Here is a 27,158-nt window from a genome sequence, read left to right on the forward strand (position 1 = left end):
GGCTGCAGCCAGAGCTGATTGCACAGGATTGGGACCAACACCAAAACTCACTTCTCAGGTTGCTGCCTAGCTCACACACCTGGATGGGAGCTGAATGCTCCTCGACTCCAGTCGAGCTAAACCTGTTTGTGCCAAAGCCTTCTGCACTCTACGGCATGACCTTGATACCATCAGTGCTTACAAACAACTTTTCTCTCTGCAGAACAAGGCACAGGGAGAGGAGCTCAATTCTCTCCCGGCAGCATTACATCCCTACAGTGCTACTGAGGCTAATAGTGTTGTTCTCTCCCTTTTCCTACTTAGTGAGAAGAAAAACAGATCAGAGTGTGGCTATTCTTTTTTAAAAGTCTCTTCTAACAGTAATTCTCTTTCAACAGCTTATTTACCGCCCATCTGTGACTCCAGAGTAAAACCTGTTCAGCTGTTGAGCTAAAATACTTCCCCTTCACAGGCAATCCTCAATGATCCTCGCTGTTCTGTGGCAGCCAGGCTGAATTCTGTCTTGGTTGCCCGCATCAATAAATCATAACATCAGCTATGCTTGAACTTGGTTTAAGATCCTGGCTAATGATGCATGAGGTATACGAGGACTCGGCGGATGTGGTCTTAGTTGTGCCGCTCAGTAGAACCGGTTGAAGTGGAAAAACGTAGCAAAGATGGATGCTTGCCACTAAAAATAAACTTTGATTTAGAGCATGGATAGGAGCAGATGCACTAATTAAAATCATCGTGCGTTTGTGGAGTCTCACACATCAGCAAGGGGAATATGAAGTGGAAGAAAGGTCTGAGAAGTATTGGCTGCTAATGGACACAATGAGCGCCGTAGGAGAGCACTTGTACAGACACATGGGCACCTCAGTGGAAGCAAGCAGAGAGCAGAGATGTTCTCCTAGCCCAGGAGACCCCAGGCAGAGCCCGATGAACAGTGACAACAGGACAACCTCTTCTGCCAGGCCTCTCACCACCCACCTTTTCTCTTTAGCTTAGCACCATCTAGAGGGATGGATCTGCAAACCCAAGGCATCTGCTCTGATGGAGGGGGGGAGGGTTGGAGGTGGAGAGGGAAGGTCTGGAAGGGGATGTTCAGAATTTGGGTTTTTTTCTTGAATCTACTTTTTTTAAACATCTACAGCTCTTGCATCACATGCTTCTGCAGCCTACAACAACATCTGATGTTGTGATGGGAAGTCCTCCTTGGGTTAGTGCAGAGGTTGTTCTTCATGTCCATGGAAGCCTTTGCCTTTCATGAACACCACACAGCAACTGAACTAAAGGTTTCTGTGCTGCAGTTTTTAGCTCAGTGCATCAAAGCTCACTCAAATCTCTTGACACAAAACACCAGAACAAGACCAAAGGTGGGGTGGAGTGACATTAGCTCCTATCTCACACATTGATCTTGCACTTTCTTCTGCAGCAGCCCAGGCTGCTGACTTGCAGTGCTGTGAGGTGCAATACCGGTACTCCATCAGCCACGTCTCTCGCCAACCTGATAGAATCCCAAGGCAGGGCCATCGAAACCAAAGTTCAACCTGCCTGAACCAGTGAGTGCTTGGTTTGGAGATAGGAAGCACATTGCCCCGGTCAAAGGGTAAAGAAGATGCTTTCAGAATTCACCTGACTTGGAGATTAAGGAGTAATCTAAACATAAACAACAGCAAGGTTTGCAAAGGATGCTTAAAAACTGCATTTCTTTAGCTACTGGCTGCAATAACCGTGAGGACAGAAACAAAGCAGTGATCTGGAGGTGGTATGGGGGAAGCACCTTGAGGAACCAAGTCCAGTGCTACTGCCTACACCTTGTCTGCTAGGGGTGTCACCCTTACCTTCCCCTGCCTACAACAGGATGCAGTGTAAGAGAGTTTAAAGGTCTGATTGGAGGAGGGAAGGACTTCTCATCCCTGCAATGTGCGGGAAAGGAGAAGAAACATCCCTTTCTTTGCCCCTGCTCCATACAAACAGAGAGCACGCTGCAGCCATCCTCTTCAGCTCAGCTTAGAGACAGCAGCCTAAGGTTTAGCTCCTTACATCTTACACTCAGGTTTTCCAACAGCCACAAAGCAGAGGTCCTTCAGCCAAGCCCAAGCCACTTTTCTGGCATGGTTGGCTCAAACCTCAGCACAGCTGCCTGCCACCAATACCCCAAGTGCTTTCTCCTTTCTGGGAAGTGCAGAAATCCCGCACCCTGCACGACACAACCCTGTTTGGAGTCAGTGCCGGCCTGAGCCTGCCTCCCTGCACGTGATCGCGTGTCACTGGAGCAACATACCCACGGGAAAGAAGGAAGGAAGAAGCCAGGCTGTAAAGTAATAAAAGCACAGCAGAGCTGGCTGCGAGAGGAGAGAGAAGAAGAGACAGGCTGGCTGGAAAGGACAGCTCTGCTGAGCCCAGGAGAAAATGGTTTGAGTAATTATCAACGGTAAGGAAACCTCACGTTTGAGGCAAGAGAGCTTAGAGGGATTTCTGCATGGTAAATATTCTGCATATTTTATGGCCTTGGCCTGTGGGGGGAGAAAGGCTGATGCTGGAGCGGTTTGAAACACAGCCAGGATGGCAGACAGAGTAACTCCCTCTTATCCCGTTCAATCCGGTCCCCTCTATTTCCCCTGTTACTTTTGGCCATAACCTACCACGGGTCCAGCGCAACCCCTGGCAGATCCTGTGCTGCCACGACCCCCAGTCCTGGGTGCTGGGGAGGGTTTTTCAGGGTAGCCAGTGTCTTGCATTGGTGCAGCGAGCAGATGGCTCTCCCTTTTCTCACCAGCCTGCCGCTATGTGGCCAGGAAAATGAGGTCCCTTTGCAGCCGGGAGCACCAGGAGCCACCACCCTGCCCGGCACAAGCAACCGCACGCTGTCGTCACCAAAGTAAGTCTGCAGCTCGCTGGGAATGGGGACATCCCCATGTCTCAGCACCAACAACACTGGGGATGGAGGAGCCAGGGCCTGCCTGGCCAGCAAGCTGCCGCCGTGCCCACAAGCAAGATTCACTGGGTCCCCATCCCACCCTGCATGCTATCCAGCAACGACAGTCTTCCTCAGAGCTGTGGGCTTGTCTGAGGAAGATGCTCAACAGGTAGAAGGTGCAAAAGTTTTTATTCTTTCCTGCTTTCTCTTCCCTTGCTGGGTTTTGCCTTTAAATGTCATGGCTGCATCCCAACCCCTGACAGAGAGGATGAGCAAATAGCAGCCTTTGGCAGGGAGGACAGACTGACCCGGGGAGTAATCAGAGGGGTGAGTGGATGTAACCTGCTGAAACGCTTTTCCCCCAGAGCGACATCTCCCTGGAGCAATCTTCGTTATTTCAGGCACCCTGCTAAATACGAAAATGCATCACCACACACTCCAGCTGGCAGTGAGAAATTTCCATCCTTGCTGCCAATCCTTCCCAGCCTCTTCCCAGCCCATTTAAAACACATAAATCGCTATGACTTTGCAGAACGCTCATGCAATGTCCCAAATAGCAGATGCTCCCCCTGGCTGCCCCCAACTCAACACGGTGGGTGCAGAAAGGACCTTCCTGGCTCCTTGCCCATGCCATGGGGGCTGCTCCCAGCGAGGAGGGCTTACCAGAACACACCTGCATCACCCAGCATTAAAGCTCACTCTTGAAATCCCTTTTGAAGAGCAGACAGAGGAATCTCAGCACGGGAAAAGTCTGCCCCACCGACACCAGTTTCACCAGTTCGGCTGAGTCAGTCCTAGTTGCTCATGTGCAAACATGCCCAGAGCTGCACCCAAGCACCAGCACATGCCCAGGCAGCTGCCACAATGGTCAGGGCATGCCTCACAGTGTCCTACCTCTGCCAGGAGCTTAGGGTTGTTTCAGGAGACTCACAAGGAAGATGTAGAACCGAACCGAACCGAACCGAACCGAACCGAACCAAACCAAACCACTCCCCTTCTACCGTTCCTCCACACTGTGTGCGAGAGGGTCCAATTAAATCTTCAGAATATCAACTTACTCTTAAAAAGAAACAGCTGGATCTTTAATGGGGGGGAGGAGGTGGGGTAAGAAGATGCCTGCCTTCAATAACGCCTTAATTAAGTGCATATGGAGGAAAAGCAGAGCCTTAATTCTCTAATCCACGGTGAAAGCTAAGACTTTGAAGAGGCCTCAGATGGGAAGAGCAGGGCAGACGCTTGGGTGCATTGGTGAGAGGAATCAAACTTTGAGCAAAGAAGTTAAGCTCCTTCTCTGCAGTTGATTGCTGGGTGTTGAGGGTGACTGGGGGACCTGTGCCTGTCACAGGCAGGTCTGGTCCCATGCCTCTCTGGCCTGTCTGGCACAGCAGACCCCCAGCTGCTGTGGATGTGGTGCTGTGCACCTCTCTTTAGCACAGAGCAGCCCACAGTTACCAGCTCTGAAGCAACCCAGGAAAGCTGGCCCAGGCCAGGGCACGAGGAGTACAGAACTCGGCAGAGCACAGATCCAACTTAGAAATACGGATGAACTGGAACCACTAGTGGTGGCCAGGTCACAATTTGGAAACTGCAGGGCATTATCCCATCCTTGCAGTGAGGTCGGCTCTGCTGGAGAGCTCTCTGTATCATAAACCTGACCTTAATCCCTTGCACTTACCTAATGTTGCTTGGATTTCCAAGCACCTTGCCAGTTCACACCCTAGCCTTGCCCTTCAGCAATAATCATAGAATGGTTCAGGTTGGAAGGGACCTTAAAGCCCATCCAGTTCCAACCCCCCTGCCATGGGCAGGGACACCTCCCACTGGATCAGGTTGCTCCAGGCCCCATCCAACCTGGCCTTGAACACCTCCAGGGATGGGGCAGCCACCACTGCTCTGGGCAACCTGGACCAGGGTCTCCCCACCCTCACAGGAAAACATTTCTTCCTAAGATCTCATCTCAATCTCCCCTCTTTCAGCTTAGAACCATTTTCCCTCATCCTGTCCCTGCATTCCCTGATCAAGAGCCCCTCCCCAGCTTTCCTCTTGGCTAACCCTGAATCCCTCTCTTCTCTTGATTTGCAGATGTAAAGGCAGAGGGATCAGCACCTCCCCAAGCAAGAGCCTCGCTTCCCAGGAACAGTGACGCCATCCAAATCCAGCCCTGTAGGTCCTGAGGGTAAAAGCCCTCATGGTCTTCCCCTGAAGGCCACAAGCTTGCTTCCCACCAGTTTCCTCAGGGAATCAATTTTCTGTGAATCCTTCACCCCAGGACTAGAAAATATCAGCAAATCCCTACTTCATCTGCTCTCAACATAGATAGAAACTGTCTTGATCAATCTCTTGTTATCGGAATTTTCTAGCTGGCAGATGAAAAAAGATTGGCAATGTGTGTCGGATGCTCCTGGCACCTTTGGGCCATGGAGCACCAGCAGAAGAGCCATTGTATCCTAGCAGCAAATTGGATTTTTATACCGTGAAACCAAATTATGCTCCTAATAATAAAGGTCTACATTGAGAGTATGTCCATGAAGGCAAAATCAGCTCATGAGCTGCATTAAGGAGTCTTAGAGATTAGTTCTGAGGAAATCCCGTGATGTTTTGTACCATCCCCTTCCCCATGCCCAGTAAAGTGGTGAAGTTGTAATACCGGGCAGCCAGCACCTCGGCATGATGCTCAGCACCCACAGAGCAGAGGGGTCACAGGGACGACTGTCAGATCCCCCCTCCAGCAAACCCCACGCCGTCACAGAGAGCAATGACAGCAGAATCACAAACTCCGCACACGCGGGGAGGAATCTGCCCGACCTTTTCGTGTGATAGCCCAAGCTGAACCAGAAATAAAGATGGATGAGAAAAGGCTGTTTGGGAGCTTAGTGGTTTTTCTAGTTGAAAGACTGCTGTTATTACAGTGTTTGAACAGAATGATGCTTGGGATGGGACGTTGGCAGCATCAGGGCTCTCCACGAGGCTTGTGCCTTGCTGTCTGCCTGGGAAGAAGTGGATCTTGTCTCACCCTTGCTTGCAAGAGAAACAACAGGGGAGGGAGCAGAGTCATCCCACACCCCCGGGCAGAGCTGGCAATAAGCTCAGCTTCTTTGCTGGTGGTTTGGCTTTCAGTGACATAGATTTTTCTGCTGCAATATCACATGAGGGGGAGATGCTTGGTGGCAGAGTGAGACATAACACTATTGAGGGATGTACGCAAACCAGGGACCTTGGTTTGAAAAGCCTCCTGGCTTTGTGTGGGGCAGGTGTTCTTGTGCAGAGCTTTGTTAAGGTGGGAGAGACACAAGTCCTGCCTGTGAGGATGCGGGGCTCTGCGGAAGAGGAGCTGAGAGGACAGATGGGCAGGCTGCAAGGTGCAGAACAGACCTGAATCTCCCTTGCAGGCTCAGCCACAGCAAGGCTGGAAAACACAGACTTTAGGGCTCTTTACTCTGACTGTTGCCCCTTACTAGAACAGCTATCAGCATTAAATCATGTGGCTGGAGGGTCACGTAAACATCAGTGCATGCAATCACCTGAATATAATGGAAAGGCCTGGCTCTGGGGACAGAGGAGGACACCAGCAATGCCCAGAACATGTGGCAGTCCTCCATCCATGGGCACTACCTGAGCACACGACCTATTATAGGCTTACAGCCCTTCATTTCCCGTTCCCTTATGGACTCCAAGCAAACGTGCAGGTCTCCTGCTCAATACCGGCGTCTCTTTCATGCTGTGTGCAAACGCAACAGGGAAAAAGGAGGAAAGGAAGACTAAAGAAAATCAGCCTCTCCCAAAATGGAGCAGAAAGGGGAGCGTAAAGAGCAGTATTCCAGGATGCTCTACATGGCACACAGTGCCTTCTTTAAGGCCTCCTCCCATGGATCATCAAGATGTCCATCACTCCCCTCCCAGGGGAGAGGGCAGAAGCAGCAGGTACCGAGCACCATCCTGAGCTGTTTCTTAAACGGAAAGTTTGCCAAGTCGTCAGCTGAGATGATGTCCATGTCAGTCACGAGACAAAGCTCACTGACAGCTACGTGTCACAAACATAATCCAGAGCAAACATCACATTTAGCAAACTGCTACGCACAGATATTCCTTGTCTTCTTTGTACTAAAAAAAACCCCACGTAGTTCATTTTGAAGGCGTGGAGCTGGTACCTCCAGGTATTCCTTGCAGCTTTCCAAGACCCTTAGATAAGAGCAGTGGGAAATTTCCCAAGGGAGCTCCAAGCTGTTCCTGGATTGTTTCTGCCCCCAGAGCAGCTCCTTCACACTAAGCCAGTGAGAAGACAGAAGGTCTCAAAGATAAGAAGTTTCCTGCTGAGTATCTTGCATGTTTTATTACAGTCATAGTTCCAGTTGTCCAGGATGAGCGACTACAGCTCTCTCATCTGTCCCATGTCTTCTTCACATTGTTGTCTATGGAAAGCTTTTACTTCAGTGTTTTCCATCTCCCTTTGGTCACCTGCCCGTGAACCAGCTCCGGTGTGTGTTGAGCACCGTGGTCTCGATGAACTGGCATAGACAGGGCACACTGCTGTGCTCCAGGTGTCCCCGTGCCACAGCCCGAGGGAGGCGGCCAGTGACCAGGAGCCGGACATAGCATCCGCTGAAGATCACCAGGAGCTGCTGGGCCATCACCTGGAATGAACACGAGAGGTGTTAGAGTAGAGCATTTACCTGCGGGAGGGGTGGATGATGCACTAAATATCATTTGTAGCTTCATTCAAGGTCTGTCCTCATTTGAAAGAAAGAGGACAGGAGCCAATGGCATATGTAACTGTCCCACATCCCCTTCTGGTCAGCAGTGCTGGCACAGTGTCCCCACCGGGGAGTGACACGGAATGACCACTCATCAGTGGGTAGCTGGAAAGCCAGGCTGCTTGGGGACCAGCCAGGCTGCTTGAAGACCTGCCTGCTCTGTGTCACTGCCTCCTGGTGCCTTTTTGCCTGTAGATGGCCAGAGAGCTTCAATCTTGCAGGGATGTCACCTGCACCAAATCTGCTTAGTAACAGCAAGCAGAAAACTGCAAAATAAATCAAAATCATCCCTTTTGAAGCTTCTTGCTGAGCAGCAATGAGGACACATTTGTTGCTCAGCATGGCACAAGTCTTTGAAGACACACTGCACGGAGGAGACAAAGGTTGAGCATGGCCATGCCTCGTCCCCAGCACAGATACAGGCACCAGGTCCCTGCGCAGGCTCTGGACCCCTGGCCACCAGCAAAGAAAAGACTAATCCATTAATTCCTCAAGGATTAAGCACTAGCTGCTCAGTAAGCACTAAATCCTCAGCAATGTCAGGGCTAGAGATGGTGTGTGTGGACCTCCAGGCTTCCAGCTGGTCCTACTGGTGAAAAAGGAGGTAACTGGGATAAGTTTTGGAGTCGAGGTGCCTGCAGAGGTGATTCGGTACCTCTGTCCATTGGGGAGAGATATTTCTCCTTACCTCTGGTGGGCCCTCAGGAACAAGGTGGAGTAGCTCATTGCATGTGACAGGCTCTTTCTTCGAGTTTGATAAAAGAGGGGACTCTTCACGTGAAGCCTCCTCCTCTTCCGTCTCTGGGTGGGGCTGAACTGCCGCCTCCATAACCACACAGATCTGGTCCAGGCTGTGCCGCAAGCCTGACTGGAAGAGGAAGAGATTCTTGGATTCTCCAAAGACAGGCAGGACTGCTGCCCTGAGGACAGCCCTTAAAGAGCACCATTTCTTCCTGCACTTTTTTTACTCGTGGGAGTTATAGAATCATAGAATGCTTTAGGTTGTAAGGGACCCTTACAGGTCATCCAGTCCAACTCCTCTGCAGGACCAGGGTCGTCTTTAACCAGATCAGGTTGCTCAGAGCCCCATCCAACCTCACCTTGAGTGTTTCCAGGGATGGGGCATCCACCACCTTACTTGGGCAACCCGGGCCAGTGCCTCACCACCCTCATTGTAAAAAATTTCTTCTTTATTTCCAGTCTACATCTCCCCTCTCTTTGTTTAAAACCATTACTCCTTGTCCTGTCACAACAGCCCTTGCTAAAAAGTCCCTCCTCACCTTTCCTGGAGCCCCTTTCAGTACTAGAGCCTGCTTGAAGGTCTCCTTGGAGCCTTCTCTTCTCCAGGCTGAACAACCCCAACTCTCCCATTTCAAGAGTGAAAAACAGCACTGACCAAGAGCCATGCTGAGCACTTGGGGCTGAGTGTCTTCATCCCACAGCCTCCCTCCTACCAGCTGCCTCCTGGACTGGCCACTGCTCCCAGCACAGTGGCCACAGCCTGGTACAGAGAATCTTATCTTTAAGAGCTTTATAAGTTATATCAGCCAATGTGCGAATTGATGCCTTACTGTCCATCCCCTGCTCCACAACTGTCCATGTCCCAGGGACACATCAGCCTTGAGATATTCAGAGGGCTGTGCCCCCTCTCCTCTCCTCCCCCGGCTGTGCTCGGCAAGGACAATTTAGTGCAGGAGAGCGTGGTGTTTGTACATTAATACACCCATACAGAGGAAAATGTTTTCTGAAGGCCAAGAGGACAATGTTTTTATACATTTAACCCAGAGCAGTGTTTACTTATTCCCCAGGCTATCCCATTTATTTCAGGAGGACAGCTCAAGGTATCAACTATTTCAAGTTGTGACACATGCTTTCAAAATTTGCCCTTGATTCTTGATGACTTTCCTTTATTAAAGTTCGACGGTTAATTATCACACCTACCACAGGGCCTAAACCAATTCCTCCTGAACTCAGCACTGACAGATGCAGCTTATCCACTTCCCATTCTGTCCAGCTCCCAGCTCCCAGCAGAGGATGCCCAGGAGGACACTCAAACACTCAATTCTCCTTGCCTACCTCCATCCCACCAGAGCTGGAGCGGACCTGCACGTGTCACCACAGGAGCTGGGGCTGCATCTGCCTCCACTTACCTCTCGTGTCCTCTGCAGGTCCATGATGTGGGCTGACAAGGACTGGAGGCAGCGCTCCGGGTTGAAGCGCACAAACCACAGCTGGGATGGGCAGTGTTAAGGAAGGGGTCTTTCCACACTTTCCTCTGTGCAAATCATGGAATGGACCTCGCAGGATGCAGAACAAAGGTAGGTGGTACCCAAAGGATGCTCAGGACACAGGAACTGAATGACACATCACAGGGCTAATTTTAAGCCAAAAGAGTTGGGCTAAGGCAAAACCTCAAGGTAAAGGGGAAGAGAAGATGGGTGGGCAAGGAAGGGAAACGTTGTCCCAGAGGGCAGCCAGTCCTCCTCACATGCCTTCTGCAGCATCGAGGACTAAAAACTGGGATAAACTAGGGTCATTGCCCATTGCTTATCTCAGTGGTCTTATACCTAAATAAACTGGTGTGGCAGCTTGACTCAGCTCTCTTAAACTCCTCCCTACTTTCTTGCCTTTGTTTCTAGAGATTCATTCCATTGTTTATTTATAAAATCTACTGTACTTAGTGCCTGTCTTCAGGACGGAAGCAATCCTTGCAAAGAGTCTACCAAGAGCAACATGTTGGGGCTGTGAGTCGTGCCAGCTTTGAGAGCAGCAGCCCCCAGCAAGCAGCCAGAGGTCTGCCCCTGTATATCATCTCAAGCTGCCATCATGTAGGGGATTCAGGAACAGCATAAAATCAAGACAGTTCAAATGGATCTGATGTTAGAGCAGACTGAGAAATCATAAATCCTTGGGTCGTTTCTCAGGCAGTTTTGGGACACAGAGGTAGAGGTGAAAGCTCCTTGCATTAGTCCTCAACTTACTGAGGTGCAAAACTGTGCTAGTCTGACAAAATGTGTCATTCCGGTTCCTAAGTGTTTCCTCCTTGTTCTTCATGTCTGCATCCCTGCCAATCCTCCTGCGGTATTCCCTGCCTCCTACTCTGCCCCTGCGTTTCAGCCTTGGTTCCCTCTCTGGTTCCATTTCATGCCTCTCTCTGCATCTATAGGGGGAATGTCCACCAGCAAATCTGTGAGATCTTCTCTCTCATCCTTTAACACTTTCACGCTGCCTTAAAACTCCCTTCTTTCCCCTAAATCTTTGCCTAGTCCAGAAAAGGTACCTCTAACAAGGAGAAAGTGAGCCTTTCCCACTACGTGGTTTCTTCAACCTGCATTTTCCAAAGGCCATGAAGCTACGAGCTTAGCTGCCAGGCACAAACCCCATGAAATCAAGTTCCCTAATGTACCTGAAGGAGGAAACCCAGGGCTACAAATCTCCCAGAGAGCAGAGGCACTTGGATGTCGTTAGCTTAGTTCGTCTTCACAAGGCAGAACATGAGCTCCCAGGGACAGGGACTCTGATTTTCTCAGTGTTAGGGTTTTTTTTTGCCATAGGCACATCGCTGTCACTCTGCTTGTAATAAGAATCCTCACTGTCATGTGAGTATAATACACTTTCAAGAATAATTGCCTGCCCAAAGAACTAATCCCACTTCAATCTTTTAGACTCATTATTTCCAGTTGCCTTTGGGTGTATCTCAGTCACCACTCGTAGAAGAAAAAATACCCAATCCCCCATGCCATCAAATAGGAATAAAGAAAAAAATCCTAGAAGTTCCACCCTCTGGAAATCCTCATGGATCATGGCATCAATAAATATCTGCATAAGAGGGATACAAATGCTTCCCTACAGAAAGGATACTTGTAGGATGTTGCGTGGCCCATCCAGGACATCTGTAATCCCCAGAATTAAACTGTGTTGGATGAAGATTTCATTGACAGCTGCCAGCCTCACATCTGTATTCATATTAATCTGTTAAGGAATGCAGGAAAAATTAATGAGCTACAGCAAAAGTTGGGCCAACCTATGGCTACAAACTGCAGTTGGGTGACCCCAAATACTGCGTCTCTGAAAGGAAAGCAGCAACAAAAGCAGTCTGCAGTCAGGGCAGGATTGTCACCAGCCATCAACTGGCCTAGCCACCGCTAGCAGATGTCTGTGCAGGGAGAAACATCACTACGGATTATTTTTCTTACAGACGAGATGTCTGTAGTGGAATTGACTGCTGGTATTGTCCATTCCCCGGCTGTCCCCAAGTGAAGGACTCCTTTCCTGAAGCTCTGCACACCTAGATATCCCCCTGGAAGAACCATTGCTTGCTTGTCGTTAGAGGTTTGCTCCAGAGCTCCGTGCAGAGACCCTCTTGGAGTTCGCATCAAGCCTTCCAGTATTATCCTGCAGATCACTGTTTAGAAATTCCCGTACTCCTGTGATTCTTACAAAGTTGACAACAACATCCAAGCAGGCAGGTTGTGGCAAGCTGGTTGACTCTCATGTTAACATCATCTCCCTGCTTCCTTCTACCACCCAGATTACCCTGGTTTTATCATTTTATCGCAACTTCTGTGGGATAGGAGCTGCCTTTGTGTTCCGGAGCTGTTGCCAGGCAGGAGCGGTGGGGCCAGGACGATGACACCAGAGCACTGCAGCAACACAAGTAAAGGATGCTGTCAATGACAACAGGCAGATGAGACTGGAAGGACCGTTGTCAGAAGCAGGCCAGGAGCTGACCCTGCTGATGAGCCCCCGTGGCTTCCCACCAGCCGTGGGAGTGCAAACTGTGCTTCAGTGACAGCAGGAGCGTTGAGCAGCCTGCCGGGCTCCAGCACCTACTTTTTAGGCATGACAACATCTAACTTGGCTGCAAAACATCCCTTGCCTGAACCTGATCTCCGAGTCTGCTGTGAACTATTCCTTCCTTCCCAGATAATTATATTCTCCATATGCATCTGGGAGATGACCTGCGTCCTGACACTTTGGTGGGAGGGAGTCCTTCTCTTACCTTCCTCTGGCGACAGTCGATAACCAGTATCACAATTATAGTGACTGCGACAGCCACCAGGGTCACCAGTACGCTGACCTCCCAGTAACGTCCAAAGGACCACAGCTGGACTGTGGAGTAAATGTTTGTCCAGAGAGACAGGTAGAACACCTACAAAAACCCAGAGAGGTTGATGATACTCACAAAACCACGCAAGTGAGAAAAGTCTGGAAGAAAAAAAACTCCCGGTCCCTTCTTCTAGGGTGATACCTTACTGTAGATGAAGTCACATGAGATTTTCAGGCTATGAGAAAGGACAGAAGTTCTTTCCAGTAATAAACAGGGGAAAGAAAGGACTAGAAGGACTGAGTGAGCCGTAGTTTATTATAAAAAATTACTGGTCATCAAAGATAGAAAGTGAATTATTAATGATGATTCATACCTAGAAAGAATTCAACCAGTTCTTCCATTTAGATAAGAGATGCACTCACTGAGGCATATTGAGAATAATTCTAATCGTGCCTGTATTTAGAAAGCTCCTATGTCAAAGCACTCAAGGTGGTGCAGAGACTATTCAGTTATAGGAACGCTCAAATGGACACTGACATTGGGCTCAAGGACTGTGTTAAGGACGGACAAACTTGGCCTTTGCATAAAAACAGACAAAATTGAAGTCATTTGCCCTTTATTTCAGATAGCACGCACGAGGGCAAGAGATTGCCTCCAAGTAAGTATGACACGTACATCTCGGCACGTCACAGCATCATCTGGCAATAATATAACTCATTTACTCTGGATGGGCACCAAAACCCTCAAAACACTGAGCACCAGCTCCTACCAGTGAAAGGAGGAGAAGACATGTATAATGGCTATCCAAAGAAATAAATGCAATGAAAATGAAGGAGTCCCTTTTTATCCCACCCTCACCACACTGCAAAGTATCAGTAGATGCTAGCATTTGGGGTCTCTGGAGGAGCTCCTCTCACCAGAAGATGACAAACAAGACTAGGCAATTACCTCAGTGACCAAAGTTGATTGCTCCATTGGTCTAAATTAGCATCAGGACCAGAATATCTACAGATTTTTAAAATCAACTTTAAAAAAATCTGGAGTAGGTACATCTGCCTCAGCATATGCTGATGATTCAGCCATGGACAGCCCACTTTGGTGAGACTTCCAGCAAGGGGTTGGAGAAGACGCCTTGCCCTCTCATCTACAGAAATTCTGTGAACCGGCATTTCCAAAGGAGCTCCCTAAGATGTGTAAAAACCAGTATCTCTTTCTCCACCAGTATCTCATCCCCACCTTTCCCTCCCTCAGCACAAGAACCCCAGGTGTAGATCTTGATGCTTCTCAGCAAGCACATGTCTATGGCAAGCATGCAAGAGACCCCACCATCCTTACCACAGCAATGGCTATCTGGAATGCCCTGGAGTTGTAGAACATGTATCGCCTTACTTCAGGCTTCAGGACAGCATCCTGGATTAACCTTCTCCAATGATCAGCTGCCACCTGCTCAGGGAGAAAACACCAGACTAGGGCCAACCTCCAGTTTCAGGTCCTGGCTCCATCCAAACCGGCTTGGGCAGTGGTGGGGTCAGGCTTGGCGCTGCAACTGAAAGCTGTATCCCAGAGCACCCTCACACTAAGTGCATCTCCGAGCTCATCCATACAACTGTCACTGACCAAACACTTGTGTGCTTGCCTCATTTGCCATGAGTAACATCTCCCTGGGAAGCACAGGGAAGGAGAAAAATCACCTGTTTATGACAAAGGTTAAGATGAAACAGATTGTCCCAAGGACGCTCCATCCCATCAGAGTGACTTTCAAGCAATTCACTCTAAACCTCTGTTGAATGGGTTTCTTCATGGAGGTTTAAGCCAAGATCATTACAGGTGACTTGCAGTCCATGGGAAACAGGCTGAAGTCAAACTGAAACAAGCCACGTGTGAACGCAAATGATGCTAATCCAGTTCACATTCACTCCTACAGGGTTCCCAGTGAAGATTATGCATGGAGAGCTTACCTGAACCCCAAAGGACTTCAGTTTCTCTGCACAAAGCTCCATGTCGAAGGAGGTGGCCGAGCAGTTGTTGTCCATGCTGAGCACCATGAGCACCTGGCCATTGAGGGGTTCTGCAAGAGCCCAAAGGAGTTGTGAGCACTGACCAGGCATGAGTTTTTCTCCTAGCGGCTAAGGAGGATGTGGGAAAGGGAAAGCTGAGGAACACAGACCACTCTGACGTGTCCTAATGGACACAGAATCCCCCTTGGACATTTCTAAGAACATCAGAAAGAGCTTTGGAAGCAGCACAGCAGCCTGATGTTCCCCGAAAGGAAACAACCTACAAAAAGGGAGAAGACTCCAATCACATTCCAGGAGGGAGCAGCCAGAGATAACATAATGCCCTGATCTCTGGCAGGATAATGTCTTGCCTCACTGGTTCCTAACTGAAAGGACAATGGACTCAGGCTGCTCAGTGTTCCTAAGGCTGTTGGAGAGATCACCCACCAGCTACTCACCCCACCCACTACAAGAAAAACCTTGAGCAATCAAATCAAGGTGCTTTCCAATAACCACCTTATCTGGGATGTGGCAAGGCTCCCCTGGAGCAGGAGCTCCATAGGTCCTCCAGCATCCAGGGCCCCACGCTCCCAGTGTTCCTGGGCAGCATGGCTCTGCTCGAGGCTCTCAGCTTCTCCGTTTCAGCTAGGGCCAGGATCAGAGATGTAATCTAGAGACCCAGGTTGCAGTCAGGAGCTCAAAAACTGTGAGGACAACCTGCCCTAGATTTGAGGCACCTGCTGTTCAGAGCTGAGGCAGAGCAGCCTCAGAGTGGCACAGGAGAGCTGTGATCTCCAGGCATCCCATCTGGCATTCCTCTAGAGTTTACACAAGCTGTGCTACAGGTCTAAGGAACTGGTGTGTTCCGATGAGATCTTGTTTCATTGAGACATTTCATCCACCTTTCCTTCCCCCTTTGCAGATCCAGGGGCTGCTCCTGCTGACACTGCGTGCCCATTTCTCTCCCAGAGTGCTGTGCTGGCTGAAATACAGTGTGCACTCACCTCTCCCTGCTCTCCCACCGTGTCCTCCACCCTCATCACCTCTGCACTGCTCAGGAACAGCAGATGCCACGTGAAAGGAGGCAATTAGAATAGGGCATGGCTGCATTGACTCAAAAAGGGAGGAGTAGACGGGTTTGAAAACTCCAGGATAATGAGGTCCTGTTTGTTTGCTGAGGTTTATCTTTTCCTGACACAGAACAATGGCAGAAGTGGATATAACACGAGAATAAAAACAAATGGCCTCAGCTTAGGGCTCAGCTGTCCTGTTCTCCATGGCTTTGGCCAAGTTTCTTGGCACAAAGTCTAGCAAGTTGGGCACGAAGCTCAGATAACGGACAAGTGCAGAGGGGCTCAGCTCCCTGAGCTCTGCTGGAGTGACAAGACCTGCCTTGCTCCCTCAAAAATTAAGTGCTAAGGAGTACCATGAACCGAGTAAGCAAAAAGGATGGCCTGCTGAAGGATGCGTGGTGGTCTTGGCGAGGAGAGCCATCCACAGCACCACCTTTGGTCTCTGCACAGCACCTCCGCAGTGCTGCAGAGATGGAACAAATTGTTACTGGGAAAAGGGTCACAATATGGAAAGCGCAGCTCAAGGTTCCCAAATGTTCCATCATTTTTGAAGGCTGAAAGAAGACTTCCAGACTTTCAATAGGTCGATGCCCATTCAGCCCTGCATATCAGGCTCTCCAGGAAAGTCAAATTGTGTCCATCCCCTCCCTGAAATGCTGAAACATCTCTAATGTTTAGTTGCTTTTGCAAATGAGGCGGTTAACGAGCATCTTTGAAAAATCCATCTCCTGTTATTTTAAGGGCTCTGTACTCAGTGCTGCCTTTCTCCTTATCACCAAGTTGCTCACTTACCTTTTGCCCACTGCAGGGAACCTTCCCTTAAATCACTCTTACAATAAAGGATGGAGGAAAGTGACCCATTTTTCTCAGTCCCACCAGCTTGGCTGTCATGGGCCATGCTGAAGGTGCCTCTCCTGGAGGGACTCTGCGTTGTATAATCAGAAATTCAGCACTTCTATAACTGCCTTATTGCTCCCTGTTCAGAAACGCCGATTCAGCCCCAGGGCAGAGACAGTCGGTTTGCTTTCCTCGTGTGGGACCAGATTGTGAAATCTTCATTCACACTCCCACTGATGACTTTCCTGTGATCTCACTTTCCATGAGCAAGGAGGCATATTCAAGCCCTGGGAAAAAAAAAAAAAAAAGAAGAGGAAAAGAAAATCCCACATCTTGCAGAGACAGCAAATAGAGACCAACAGCCCAAACCACTTGGGCGTACTCTGCTCTTTGAACTCCACTCCCCATGGATGTTATTGCCAGGGAGGCGTCCGCCAGCCGTCAGCACAGTACACATTGGCTCACCTATTGCTGCAATTACTTTATAATAACGGGTGGAACAATTATCCTTAAATATTCCTTAGATTATCCCGACAGCCTTAAATATTCATATTTTGTAAACAATTGGTCAAAGAATATGCAGGGTTTTCTCCTTGCAAAGCCAACAGCCTTCTTGCTACTGCTTCCAGCAGGCACTTTCAGAAGAGAGTGGAGCTGGAGTAAATGCCCTTCCCTGGAAGCGATGCACCCCACCCACTGACACAGTGGATAATTCCCCAGCATAGGAAGGAAAGAACGCAGAAAAGGAAGAAAAATGCATTCACCAAAGGCAGAGGCAAGCAGAGCTCTCACCCAGCAGAGCAAAGTCTTGGAGGGTCTCTGCTCTTCTTCCCCCACTCCTCTCTTCCCCAGGCGGTGCCAGAAGCCAATGGGGCACGTCCCGGCAGCAGGCAGCGTGCCCATGGCTTTTCCAGACAAAGGCTGCTGACGTAGGTCTCTAACCTACTGCCAGGAGCTGTGGGTGGTTATTAAAGCAAGTGCTTGGAAGACTCTAAAGTTTAGTTTTCGATTACCTTCCACTCAACACGGTCCAGCTGCATCCATGCTGCCTCTCTAGAATTACCATTTACTTTTAACCTCTGATGTGTCTTTCTTTTGCACCACATGCCTGTTGCTGCCCCTTGGTGCAAAGGTCCCTTGCAGAGCTCATCTGCTCTCCTCCCAAAGAGGATTGCTTTATGTTTGACTGATGGTTGTTGCTGCAATGACCCCCTTCCACAAAGCCAGGGTAGTTGAGGGCTGAAGGACTTTCAGAAAGGAAATTGAGGCAAAAAAAAAAAAAAAAAGGAATAAAAGGTTTTTCTAACTGCAAGAAAAACCTGCAGAGGAATGGAAAATCATACTTAAAGGACTCAAGCCATGGTACAGGTTGCACAAGATGTGTGCAGAGTGTGTGCGTGCACAGCAGCTGCTCTTCAGCACAGGTGAAGGAGGTTCTGCTTTGGACTATATATATTTGGTGTATATATATATATATATATATTTGGAATATAAATAACTTTCTCTGCACAGGTGAGAAGAGGTTCTGTTGTACATTGAGTGTGGCTCCCTAGTGTGACGTCCTTGCAGAGCATGTGTAACAGAGCACGTCTCCCAGCACTGCAAGGTGGATTCAAACAGCGAATTTTCTCCTTCCTTTCCCTTTTTGCCTTCAATCCCTTCAGGTTTGCACCAAGCTGAAGTGAAAGTGAAAAACAAGACAGAAAAGTCCACAAAAAAACAGAAGCAAAGCAGAGAGTGGAAAAAAAAAACAACAGGAAACAAAAAAATAATTAAAACCTACCACCCTGTTGCCTTAAGTTAGAGATGAATAAAGGCTTTCTGGCTTTCTTGTCAAGCATTCTGTGTCCCAGGAGGACGGTACCCAGGAGAAGACATCAACAGTGCAGAAGGATCAGGGCAGCTCAGCGTTCCTCAGCCCATCCAGGGGCTGCAGGAGGAAAACAGCCTACCCCAGACAGGACAAGCTCATGGGCAAAAGCAGCTTTGATTTTACGTCTTCATGCAGAATAGCCTCGTTAGGGTCTGTTGATTTTTACTGCAGAACAACTGTCTGGTTTAGGAAGTGGATCCCCCCAAATCTTCCTCTGGCTCCTCCTCCTGTGCCAACATGAGGGGTATCCTCTCTTCTCGTGCATTCCCCAGGCTCCAAGTCGCTCTACATCTCTTTTTATTCTTAATGCAATACCAACATATCTTTGATGAGTGCCTCTTTCAGGCTATGGACCTTTGTTTTAGGACACCTCCAAGCCCTCGCTAGGCAGCAGAGAAATGCTCAGCAAGTCCTCCTGCTTCATTCCCATAGCAGCTGGCAGAGACTTACCTGGTCCAGCTCACCTCCTGGTCTTGGAGAGCCGGCTCAGATCTCTCCTCCTCCTCACTGTACTTCATTTGCCATCCTCCCACTCCGCACTGCCCAGGCCCCACGCTGTCTCACCACCAAGCAGGGAGGTCTCTGGTCCCACAGCTCAGCATGTGGTGGGGAAGGTCGCTCTCTTCCCTGCGTCTCCCAGGGACCATGGACTAAGCAGGCACAGCTCACCCAAGGCAAGAAGCCTGCTCCCCCGCACTCCCTCGTTACCCCTAGCTGCGAGCACCAACTTGCAAAATCTCCCTTGTGCATGTGACTTTTCCCTAGGCTGGTTTCAGAACTGTGGTTTTAACCCTCTAGAGTTCCTCTAAAGTGTTCCCCACTGAAGGTGCAGCCTTGGGAGGAGATCCCACCACAGGAGCTTAGCTCACCTTTTGCAGGGTAGGGGTCCAGAGCTGGACCCTAAAGGTCATGAAGATCTGAAGAGTGGCGCAGGCAGAAGGCTGCCCTCCTCCTTTTCCTCGATCAGCCGGGTAGGACTCACACAGCAGGAGTCCCGAAGTTGCATCAGATTAGCTGCTGTGAGTATTAGTCAAAGCCAAACACTAATGACAGAGCTGGAGAAATCAGAAGAGGTGAATGAAGATCTCAAGGTTGAGATACTCACTGCGTATTTAGCAAAAGGTCACGTTAAAGGACAGAAAAATAGGGATAATGCACAGGGTGGAGGTTGTAGCTCTCCCCAAAACAGGAGGCTGCGCTGATACAGAGGGTGGGTGTGAGCTTCCCCTCCAGCTGCTGGACCCAAAAGCAAAGCAGTAGGCTCAGACACAGAGCCAGAGGGATCCCCAGAGCAGCTTCACATGCTAAAGAAGTGATTTAATTTCATGCAAAGAGCTAATGCTGAGAGATACCACAGCAGAGAAGACTAGTTAGCCTGAGGATTGTGGTTTCACAGCTCACCAAAAACATCCATGAATGCCAGGAACAGAGTGAATCAAGTATCTTAGTGAGTTAGTCTTAGCAAACAGTTAAAAAAAGAAAGCTTCATTGCAGCGCTTGTGTCCATTTCCTGGAGGAAACGCCGTTCCTCTCTTGGAGGCATGGATTTGTGCAACCCTGCTTGCTCCAGACAGTGCTGAGCAATGTGTTCAGTACATCACGTGGCCGCACGGGGAACAGGGCTGACTTCAAAACCGCTTACCCACATGGGATCTTGTTACACTGGAAACTGGCAGCTAGCACAGTAACATCGTCCAGGTGTTGAGAAACCAGATAAACCTTCTTGCTGTTGCCACTAGCCCAAGCCCCAGCTCAAATCCCCACCCAAAACAGGGCCATGCAAAGCTTTAGGTTCAGCAAATGCTTCTCATCAAAAGTTTTGGCTTCATTTTCACCTCTTCTTGCCCATGCGAGGATCCCAACAGAGGGCGAATATGATGAGCAAAGCGCTTGGAAAGAGCACTGTCAGCTCACTGCAGGAAAATGCCTGAGGTAAAACTCCGTGGGGGCAATAAAAGTGGCTTGAAAGCACCACTCAGAAATACCTGCACCGCCTACACCGTACATCTCTGGTTTAGCAAGACGTGGGTGGGTGGGCTGATCTTGGCATCAACACCTCACTCCGTCAGCACAAGCAGAAAAATCCTGTTCAACCAGGAGGGGTGTTGGGGCAAAACAAAAAGAAGAAAGAGAATTCCAGGTGTAAAGCAATCCAAATTTTCCTGCTCTGAAGCAGAAAAAAAGGCCACATACTATTACATTTTTGGAAACTTTTAGACTGACAGCCTTTCCCTATGAAGGTTTTCAAAGCGTCTGTTTCACGCCTGTCTGAGGAACTGAGGAGGAAGCTCCATGGCAGCTTAAACCAACCTAAAGGAAGGTTTTCCAGTTATTTTCTGAGATCATTTTCCACTCAGCCACCTCCCTGAACTTGCAGATCTGGCCCAAAGGAAACAACGGATGTGCCGGCAAGGCTGTGTGAAATCAAGGTCTCTTATACTGACTCTACCTGCAAGCCACATGCTCAGAAACCTTTGGCAGGTCTTTGTTTTCTGATCCGCTTATTGGGTCCATAGTTTCAGCACTTATGTCAGGCAAGAGAGATCCTGTCAGGTATCTTGCAATCCAAGCAAGTATCCTGTAGCCACAGGTCACACAGAACAGTCTACAAAATATATTATGCTACACTGGAAACTGGCATGATACATGATTAATCTATTCCAATAAATATCACATTTTAGATTCTAGATGGACAATAACTTGCTATCGTGTTTGCACACATGCCTTTATATCTGGGCCCGTGAGATGCTATGATGTGACTGTAACATTCCTATCCCATCTACCAACACCTGGGCATTGAACCTGTTGGAACGGGTCCAGAGGAGGTTACAAGGATGATCCGAGGGCTGGAGCACCTCCCATTCAAGGATAGGCTGAGAGAGTTGGGCTTGTTCAGCCTGGAGAAGAAAAGGCTCAGAGGAGACCTTATAGTGACCTTCCAGTACCTGAAGGGGGTACAAGAAAGCTGGAGAGGGGCTGTTTCCAAAGGCTTGTGGCAATAGAATGAGGGGCAATGGGTATAAACTGGAGAGGGGCAGATTTAGATTAGACATAAGGAGGAATTTCTTCACAATGAGAGTGGTGAGGCACTGGAACAGGTTGCCCAGGGAAATTGTGGCTGCCCATGGTAGGGGGCAGAACTGGATGGGCTTTGAGGTCCCTTCCAACCCAAACCACTCTATGATTCTATGATTAGAAATTTAACCCTCTTAAAGCCAGTACAGGGAACAGTAATTAACAGAGAATACAAAGTCAGTCTAGTAAAGTAGAAATAAATTTGAGAGAGGCAAAGGCTCACAAATAATGGGAAACTATTTGACAGTAAAACAAAAAGAGGACACTAACAGGATCCCAGCACAGACTGGAGAAGCTTCTATTTGCGGAACCCAGCTGACATGCTCTGAATCCAGCCCTATTTAAAAATGAAGGTCTTCCAAAAACTGAAATGCGAATGAATGAAATGAAAGTGAATGCAAATGCAGACTTCTCCACTCCGGGAAGTGTTGTATTCACTGTACATTCAGCTCGTGCCGGCTGGCAGGGGATTTGTTGTATACAAATCAGAGTTAAGGCAGCTGAGGCTTCTCTTGATCTTCATTCACTAGTATCTATGCAGAAGCAAGTTCTGACTTAGTATAAACCATGGCAAAGCTATTTGCAAAGTCTCCTTGTCTTTCTTCATTTTTTGCTTTGTCTGTTTTCTGCTTGCCAGTGTTAACTCTCTGGCGGCTGGACTTGATGATCTTAGAGGTCTTTTCCAACCTTAACTCTCTGATATTTAATTGATGAGCTCCCACTGCAGCCTTCTCATGGACACTCTCACCCCACTGCCAAAGGAGACCTCACCCTTCCAACATGATAAAAGCAGGGCCAACAGTTAGGCAATAAAATCCAACCACACAGTCCCAAGACACAGGGACAGCAAGACTCCAGCAGTGGCTATGGTGGAACCTCCACAGCTCCTCAACCTTCCTGGTAAAGTGCAGATAAAAACTGAATCTTTCCCATTTCAAATTAAGCTGATGACTTTTTCTAGCCTCAGTGAATCTGATGAAAAATTACATGGCTCTCCTCTTTGAAACAACCTCTAATCATTTCAAGATCTCTCCATTCTGTGACAGAGACCACAGACTAAATAATCCCATCCCTGCCCATCATCATCACTCTGTGCTGGATCTGCCAGACCTCCCCAGGCCCTTCGATGCTCCATTCAAAGAGCGATTTGCTCTCAGCTCTTTCAAAGCTCAGTGTCTGGACAGGACAGAGATCTTACCAGAAACACAACAACTCTCTCTCTCTCTCTCACCTCCATCTTCCACAGGTACATCCATGTATCAATATGCTGCACAGCGGTGACTTCATTTCAAAACCAAACCATTTGCTGAGTCTTGAGGGGGTCATCCTTATTTTCACAGTTTGGGCAGTGTTGTACAGTCAGTTATTGATTGCTTGGGGTTTGTGTATTTGATTTCTCCCTTCTTAGTTCAGCATTAGACTTCAGAAAGCCTCACGCTATTGGTTTCAGATCACTTCTCCCATTTATCAAGATCATTTTGAATTGCAATTCAGTCCTCTGTATTGTTTGTATCTTCCCAGCTTGGTGCCCTGGACATGTATTATAACCGTACTCCCTATTCCATCATGCTGCTTTAATGAATATACTACAGGGAACCTGATTGCATGAAAAAAATATCTGTATTTGCAGTGCTTTCCCAGTCTGACATAACCACCGATATCTCCTGTCCTCTGGGGTAGCCTCAGCCTCTACCAGGTTCTCAATACCAATTTTTAGATCATTTTTCAGATCATTTGTCTCAAGTCCCACTACTTTAAATACTAAGCTATAGACTCATTAGTCAGTATTTTCCTATTTTGAATCCCCAAACCCCATTTTCTCCATGCATTTATTACTTGGCTTAACACACGTTCTGCAATATTTAAAAGGCTGAGAATGCATCGCTGCTCATCCTGCTTTATTCACAGTTGGGCTGCATGCAATTGCAGGTCCTCCCTACCTCAGCCTTGTTGGCGGCTGCGCACGCTGCAGCGGTGAGCAGCAGCCAACACGGGCAGATCTCATTTTCTTTTGATGAAACCGCATTTTTGGTGTATAAATATTCCATCTTTCTTTTTTTTTTCTTCTCCAGTGAGACTTAATTAGGAGAACAAAGTTGTTGAAAACCTCGTCTTACCCCTCCCCTCTTCCTGCACAGACTCTGGGTTGGGCTTCTTTTTTGTCAAACACCTCAGCAAAGCTGACAGATTGACAGTCATTAAATAAAAAAAACTCTAGCTCACAATATCCCTAAATCACCTGTTTCTAACGCAAAATGACATTTGCTTAAGGCATAAAGTGTGGTTCTTGGGTTTCTTCCCTACTTCTGCCTTTTTCCCATGAAGACTTAAGAGTATTATTCTTTTTATTATGGTAATGTAAAAACTGCTTCCTTGCATCTCAAATTAGAAGAAAGCAAGCTTGCTATGTGCCTTGGTTAATGATTCAGCTATTGATCCAGCAGATGCTTTATTAGATTATTTTGAGACAGCCAAATGTAATTTAATACCTATTTATTTTTCTAGTCCTATGCCAGTCCGAGAGACAATCTTTTCCGCATGAAATTAGTACTTTCTCCTTTCAACCTCAACAAAAGATTACGCCATGCTCCTTTTTTGGATGAGTTTGGGAAACTTTTTCAACAAAACATTGATCTTCAGGGTTCTTGATTGTCCTTTCTCTTAACATTTTGAAGCCAAAACCTGAGCCAGGAACAGTGGGTTCTATGCTTGTCTTATTTTGCATTAATGCAAGAACTAACAAAGTCAGTTAAAAGGGAAAGAGATTCCAGATGAGGAAAATAGAGATAAAAAGAAGAAATGATCCGGTTTGATAGAGGCAGAAAGAAGGAAAAGGAATGCCATTCTTTCTACATAGTTATCTGTAACCTAGAGTAAGGACTGCGTGGTGGCACACCAGAACAGCCAGAGAGCACAAGAGTATTTAGGTCAGTCAAAATCAGGGTGTGTTTTTATAGAATCATAGAATGGTTTGGGTTGGAAGGGACCTTAAAGCCCACTCAGTTCCAACCCCCTACCATGGGCAGGGACACCTCCCACTGGATCGGGGGGCTCAAAGCTGACTAAAAAGATACAAGGCATCATTAGACAGAGCAGAGGTGGTGGATCTGAGCAGGATAAGGAGCTTTGTTTCTCCTCTGCCTCACCTCCCAGAGCAGTGCTGAGCATTTTAACTCCCTGCTTAAATGAGGGAATTTAAGAAGACGTCGACCTTCAGGCCAATCAGCATGACCTGAGTGGGGAGCAAACTTTGTCAATGCAGACGTGCCTTAAAAACAGAACTCTGGCTTCAAGCAGCACAAATGCTGTCTTAATTGTACCTCAAACGGCCCAGTAAGCTGCCCAGCTGACCCTCACATTCCAGTGCTAACAATCCATTTGTCCATCTGGTGCTTGTGCAGATAACACCTTGCCTATGGAATTTTACAAGCAAGAAAGCATTAACTCTAGAACTATATAGATAATGTCTGCAAAGCAATGCCACAAAAATCAACTCAAAATTGTTGTTGACAAACATGAATGTGACTGGAGCCAAACTGCACTGTGTAAATCCCAACATGCCTGCATCGATCCCAGGAAAGTGCTGACTTACAAGCACTTTGAACTGGGACAAATCAACAGCAGCAGCCACCCACCTGTCATCACACAAATGGAATGAGACCTGAGTGCTGACCACTTCTTACCTCCATTCTGTAGCAGGACTCAGGCTGTCTTGGCCACCGGCTGGCGTTTCCAGGGATGAGAGCTCAGATTAAGGAAGTCACACAGCGGCAGATGCACCCAAAGCAGCTTCTGACCCTTTCTGTGGTACAAGAGCAACCTACAGCTCGTATACACAGGGCCACCTCAGCAAGGGATTACGGAGGCAGCTCAGCAGTAGGCAGAATTCCGAGACAGATTTGGACTAGCAGCTGGTGTGGTTTTTACTCTTACTAATCTAACTTGCTGCAGGAAGTGTAAGAAAATCAGATTTCAGAGGCAAGAAGTCACATGTCCGACTCTATACCTCTGTCAGTAGAAAACTGTTCCCTGCAGAGTAGTTTTCCAGCACAGACAGCAGTAGGTCTGTTTCCCATTCCCAGAGCATCACAGTGTAAGGAAAGAACCTCAATTTATAACAATACCTACACTGCAAACAAAGCCAGCCTTCCTGGAGAGCAACAACGGGAAATAACTCACTTCTGTGTAAAGTCGTAGAGTCTGGTCACTCAAAGCAGATAAATTTCAGGGAGATACTACATTAAATGGATATTCTTGCAACAAAGTTCTAAAGGGAACACCTCCCCACCACCGTTTGCTGAGAGGAAACAATCAGAGAAGGGTTTTTGACTTTTCCCCTGCCTCTTACTATTCCCTAGAGCAAGAGTAGAAAGTCACTAACAAAGGGAAACTTATCAACTAAGTGAGAAAGTGGGGCACACACTGTGTTTTTTCTGGACAAAGCAGCAGTCTTTTACTGACAAACAGGACAAAATTGCTAATTACAGCCTGGAGCAAGGAGGGTTTCTATCAGGAATATCATGCTGGACAATAAGCACCTGTTCTCAACAGGAAGAAATGTTTCATCTCCAAAGGACAGACTGGAATTAGCGTGGCTGCAACCTTTTATGAGGCCATAGCACCTCTCCGATCATTAGACCAGACTGATTAAAACTGCTTTGATCCTGTTCTCCTTGTACTGACCTGGCTTCTTCGCCAGCCTGGCACATTTGACTTCGCAGGAAGCTTTTGTTTTAATTTTACAACCCATTTAATAGCTTGAATTCCTGAAGAGATCCTCTCAAAACTAGAGCACACCATAAAATATTACAACAGGAGACACTGTAGAGGTCTACTCTTTCATTGCCCCGTGTGACTGCAGGTAGATATTTGCTCCTTTGTTACAACTTTCATTCATCCTTCTTCCCTCCCTTCCCAATCCAAGCAAACTCCACATGTCTAAAAGGCTTTCCAACACCACACTGAGGGTCTGTGCAAGTACTGGAACAGCACCTATCAGGTTTCTTGCAGAGATCCCCATCTCTTGGGTCCGATCACGTATGCGCTCAAAGTCTGTTTTCTGCAAAAGGCCTTAAACCAAACCCAACAAAGCAAAGCCATATTTCATATCCTGGTGGTGAGAGTGGAAGAAACCACTGAAACTTGAAACCTCTTATGTATTTGTGCGAACTTTTGATTAAAGAGCTAGAACGCACTGCACAGGCAACCCTAACGCATTTATTTCACACTGTTCCCAGTGCAGCAGGACGCAGTACGACCTTGGTATTAACAAGCAGTGACCAGGACTTGACTAAAGGAAGGACAATTACTGCCCAGTACCTGGCTATCCAATAATTCCAGTGAACTGGCAACATCTTATTTCCCCTAACGGCCACCAGAACATTCGGTCCTGACATTTTTCAGAACGATCTGGCAGGTAAAGCTCCAGACCGGAGCCAAGAGGAGGAGCTCTGTAATGGGTTTTTAACTCACCTGCTGGGACCTTCAGACATTCACTGTCTCTCTTACTCTTTCTTTGTAGAGCCCAGACTCCCACGCAACACTGTGAGACCTTTCAGCACTCTTGGAACAAGTTAGCAGGAACAAGATGACCAACCAGA

General features: G+C 48.0%; 1 protein-coding gene and 1 long non-coding RNA gene across 8 annotated transcripts; one reads left to right on the forward strand and one right to left on the reverse strand.

Annotated features, from left to right (window-relative positions):
• Positions 1 to 2,237: 2,237 nt before the first annotated feature.
• LOC128854084 (uncharacterized) lies at positions 2,238 to 5,759 on the forward strand. Its single transcript, XR_008452985.1, has 3 exons — positions 2,238 to 2,416; positions 2,762 to 2,863; positions 4,985 to 5,759. It is a non-coding gene; the product is annotated as an uncharacterized LOC128854084 (long non-coding RNA).
• Positions 5,760 to 5,896: 137 nt separating this feature from the next.
• On the reverse strand, positions 5,897 to 27,139 carry TMEM268 (transmembrane protein 268). 7 transcript variants are annotated; one of them, XM_054084009.1, is made up of 10 exons: positions 19,885 to 23,597; positions 19,353 to 19,538; positions 16,566 to 16,897; positions 14,662 to 14,771; positions 14,039 to 14,146; positions 12,656 to 12,805; positions 11,515 to 11,625; positions 9,804 to 9,884; positions 8,342 to 8,521; positions 5,897 to 7,533 (listed from the first exon to the last, which is right to left on the reverse strand). In XM_054084009.1, exons 3-10 carry the CDS (start codon positions 16,669 to 16,671, stop codon positions 7,354 to 7,356), a joined length of 1,026 nt encoding a protein of 341 aa, XP_053939984.1. In that variant the 5' UTR covers positions 16,672 to 16,897; positions 19,353 to 19,538; positions 19,885 to 23,597; the 3' UTR covers positions 5,897 to 7,353. The 7 variants fall into 7 exon arrangements, with proteins under 7 accessions (XP_053939984.1, XP_053939989.1, XP_053939983.1 ...); XM_054084014.1 differs by lacking the exons at positions 19,353 to 19,538; positions 19,885 to 23,597 and adding an exon at positions 27,031 to 27,139; XM_054084008.1 differs by having other exon boundaries at positions 19,353 to 23,597.
• Between the last annotated feature and the right edge of the window lie 19 nt (positions 27,140 to 27,158).

This window comes from Cuculus canorus, chromosome 19, assembly GCF_017976375.1.
Source record: "Cuculus canorus isolate bCucCan1 chromosome 19, bCucCan1.pri, whole genome shotgun sequence".
In the NCBI taxonomy this organism is placed as follows: Eukaryota; Metazoa; Chordata; class Aves; order Cuculiformes; family Cuculidae; genus Cuculus; species Cuculus canorus.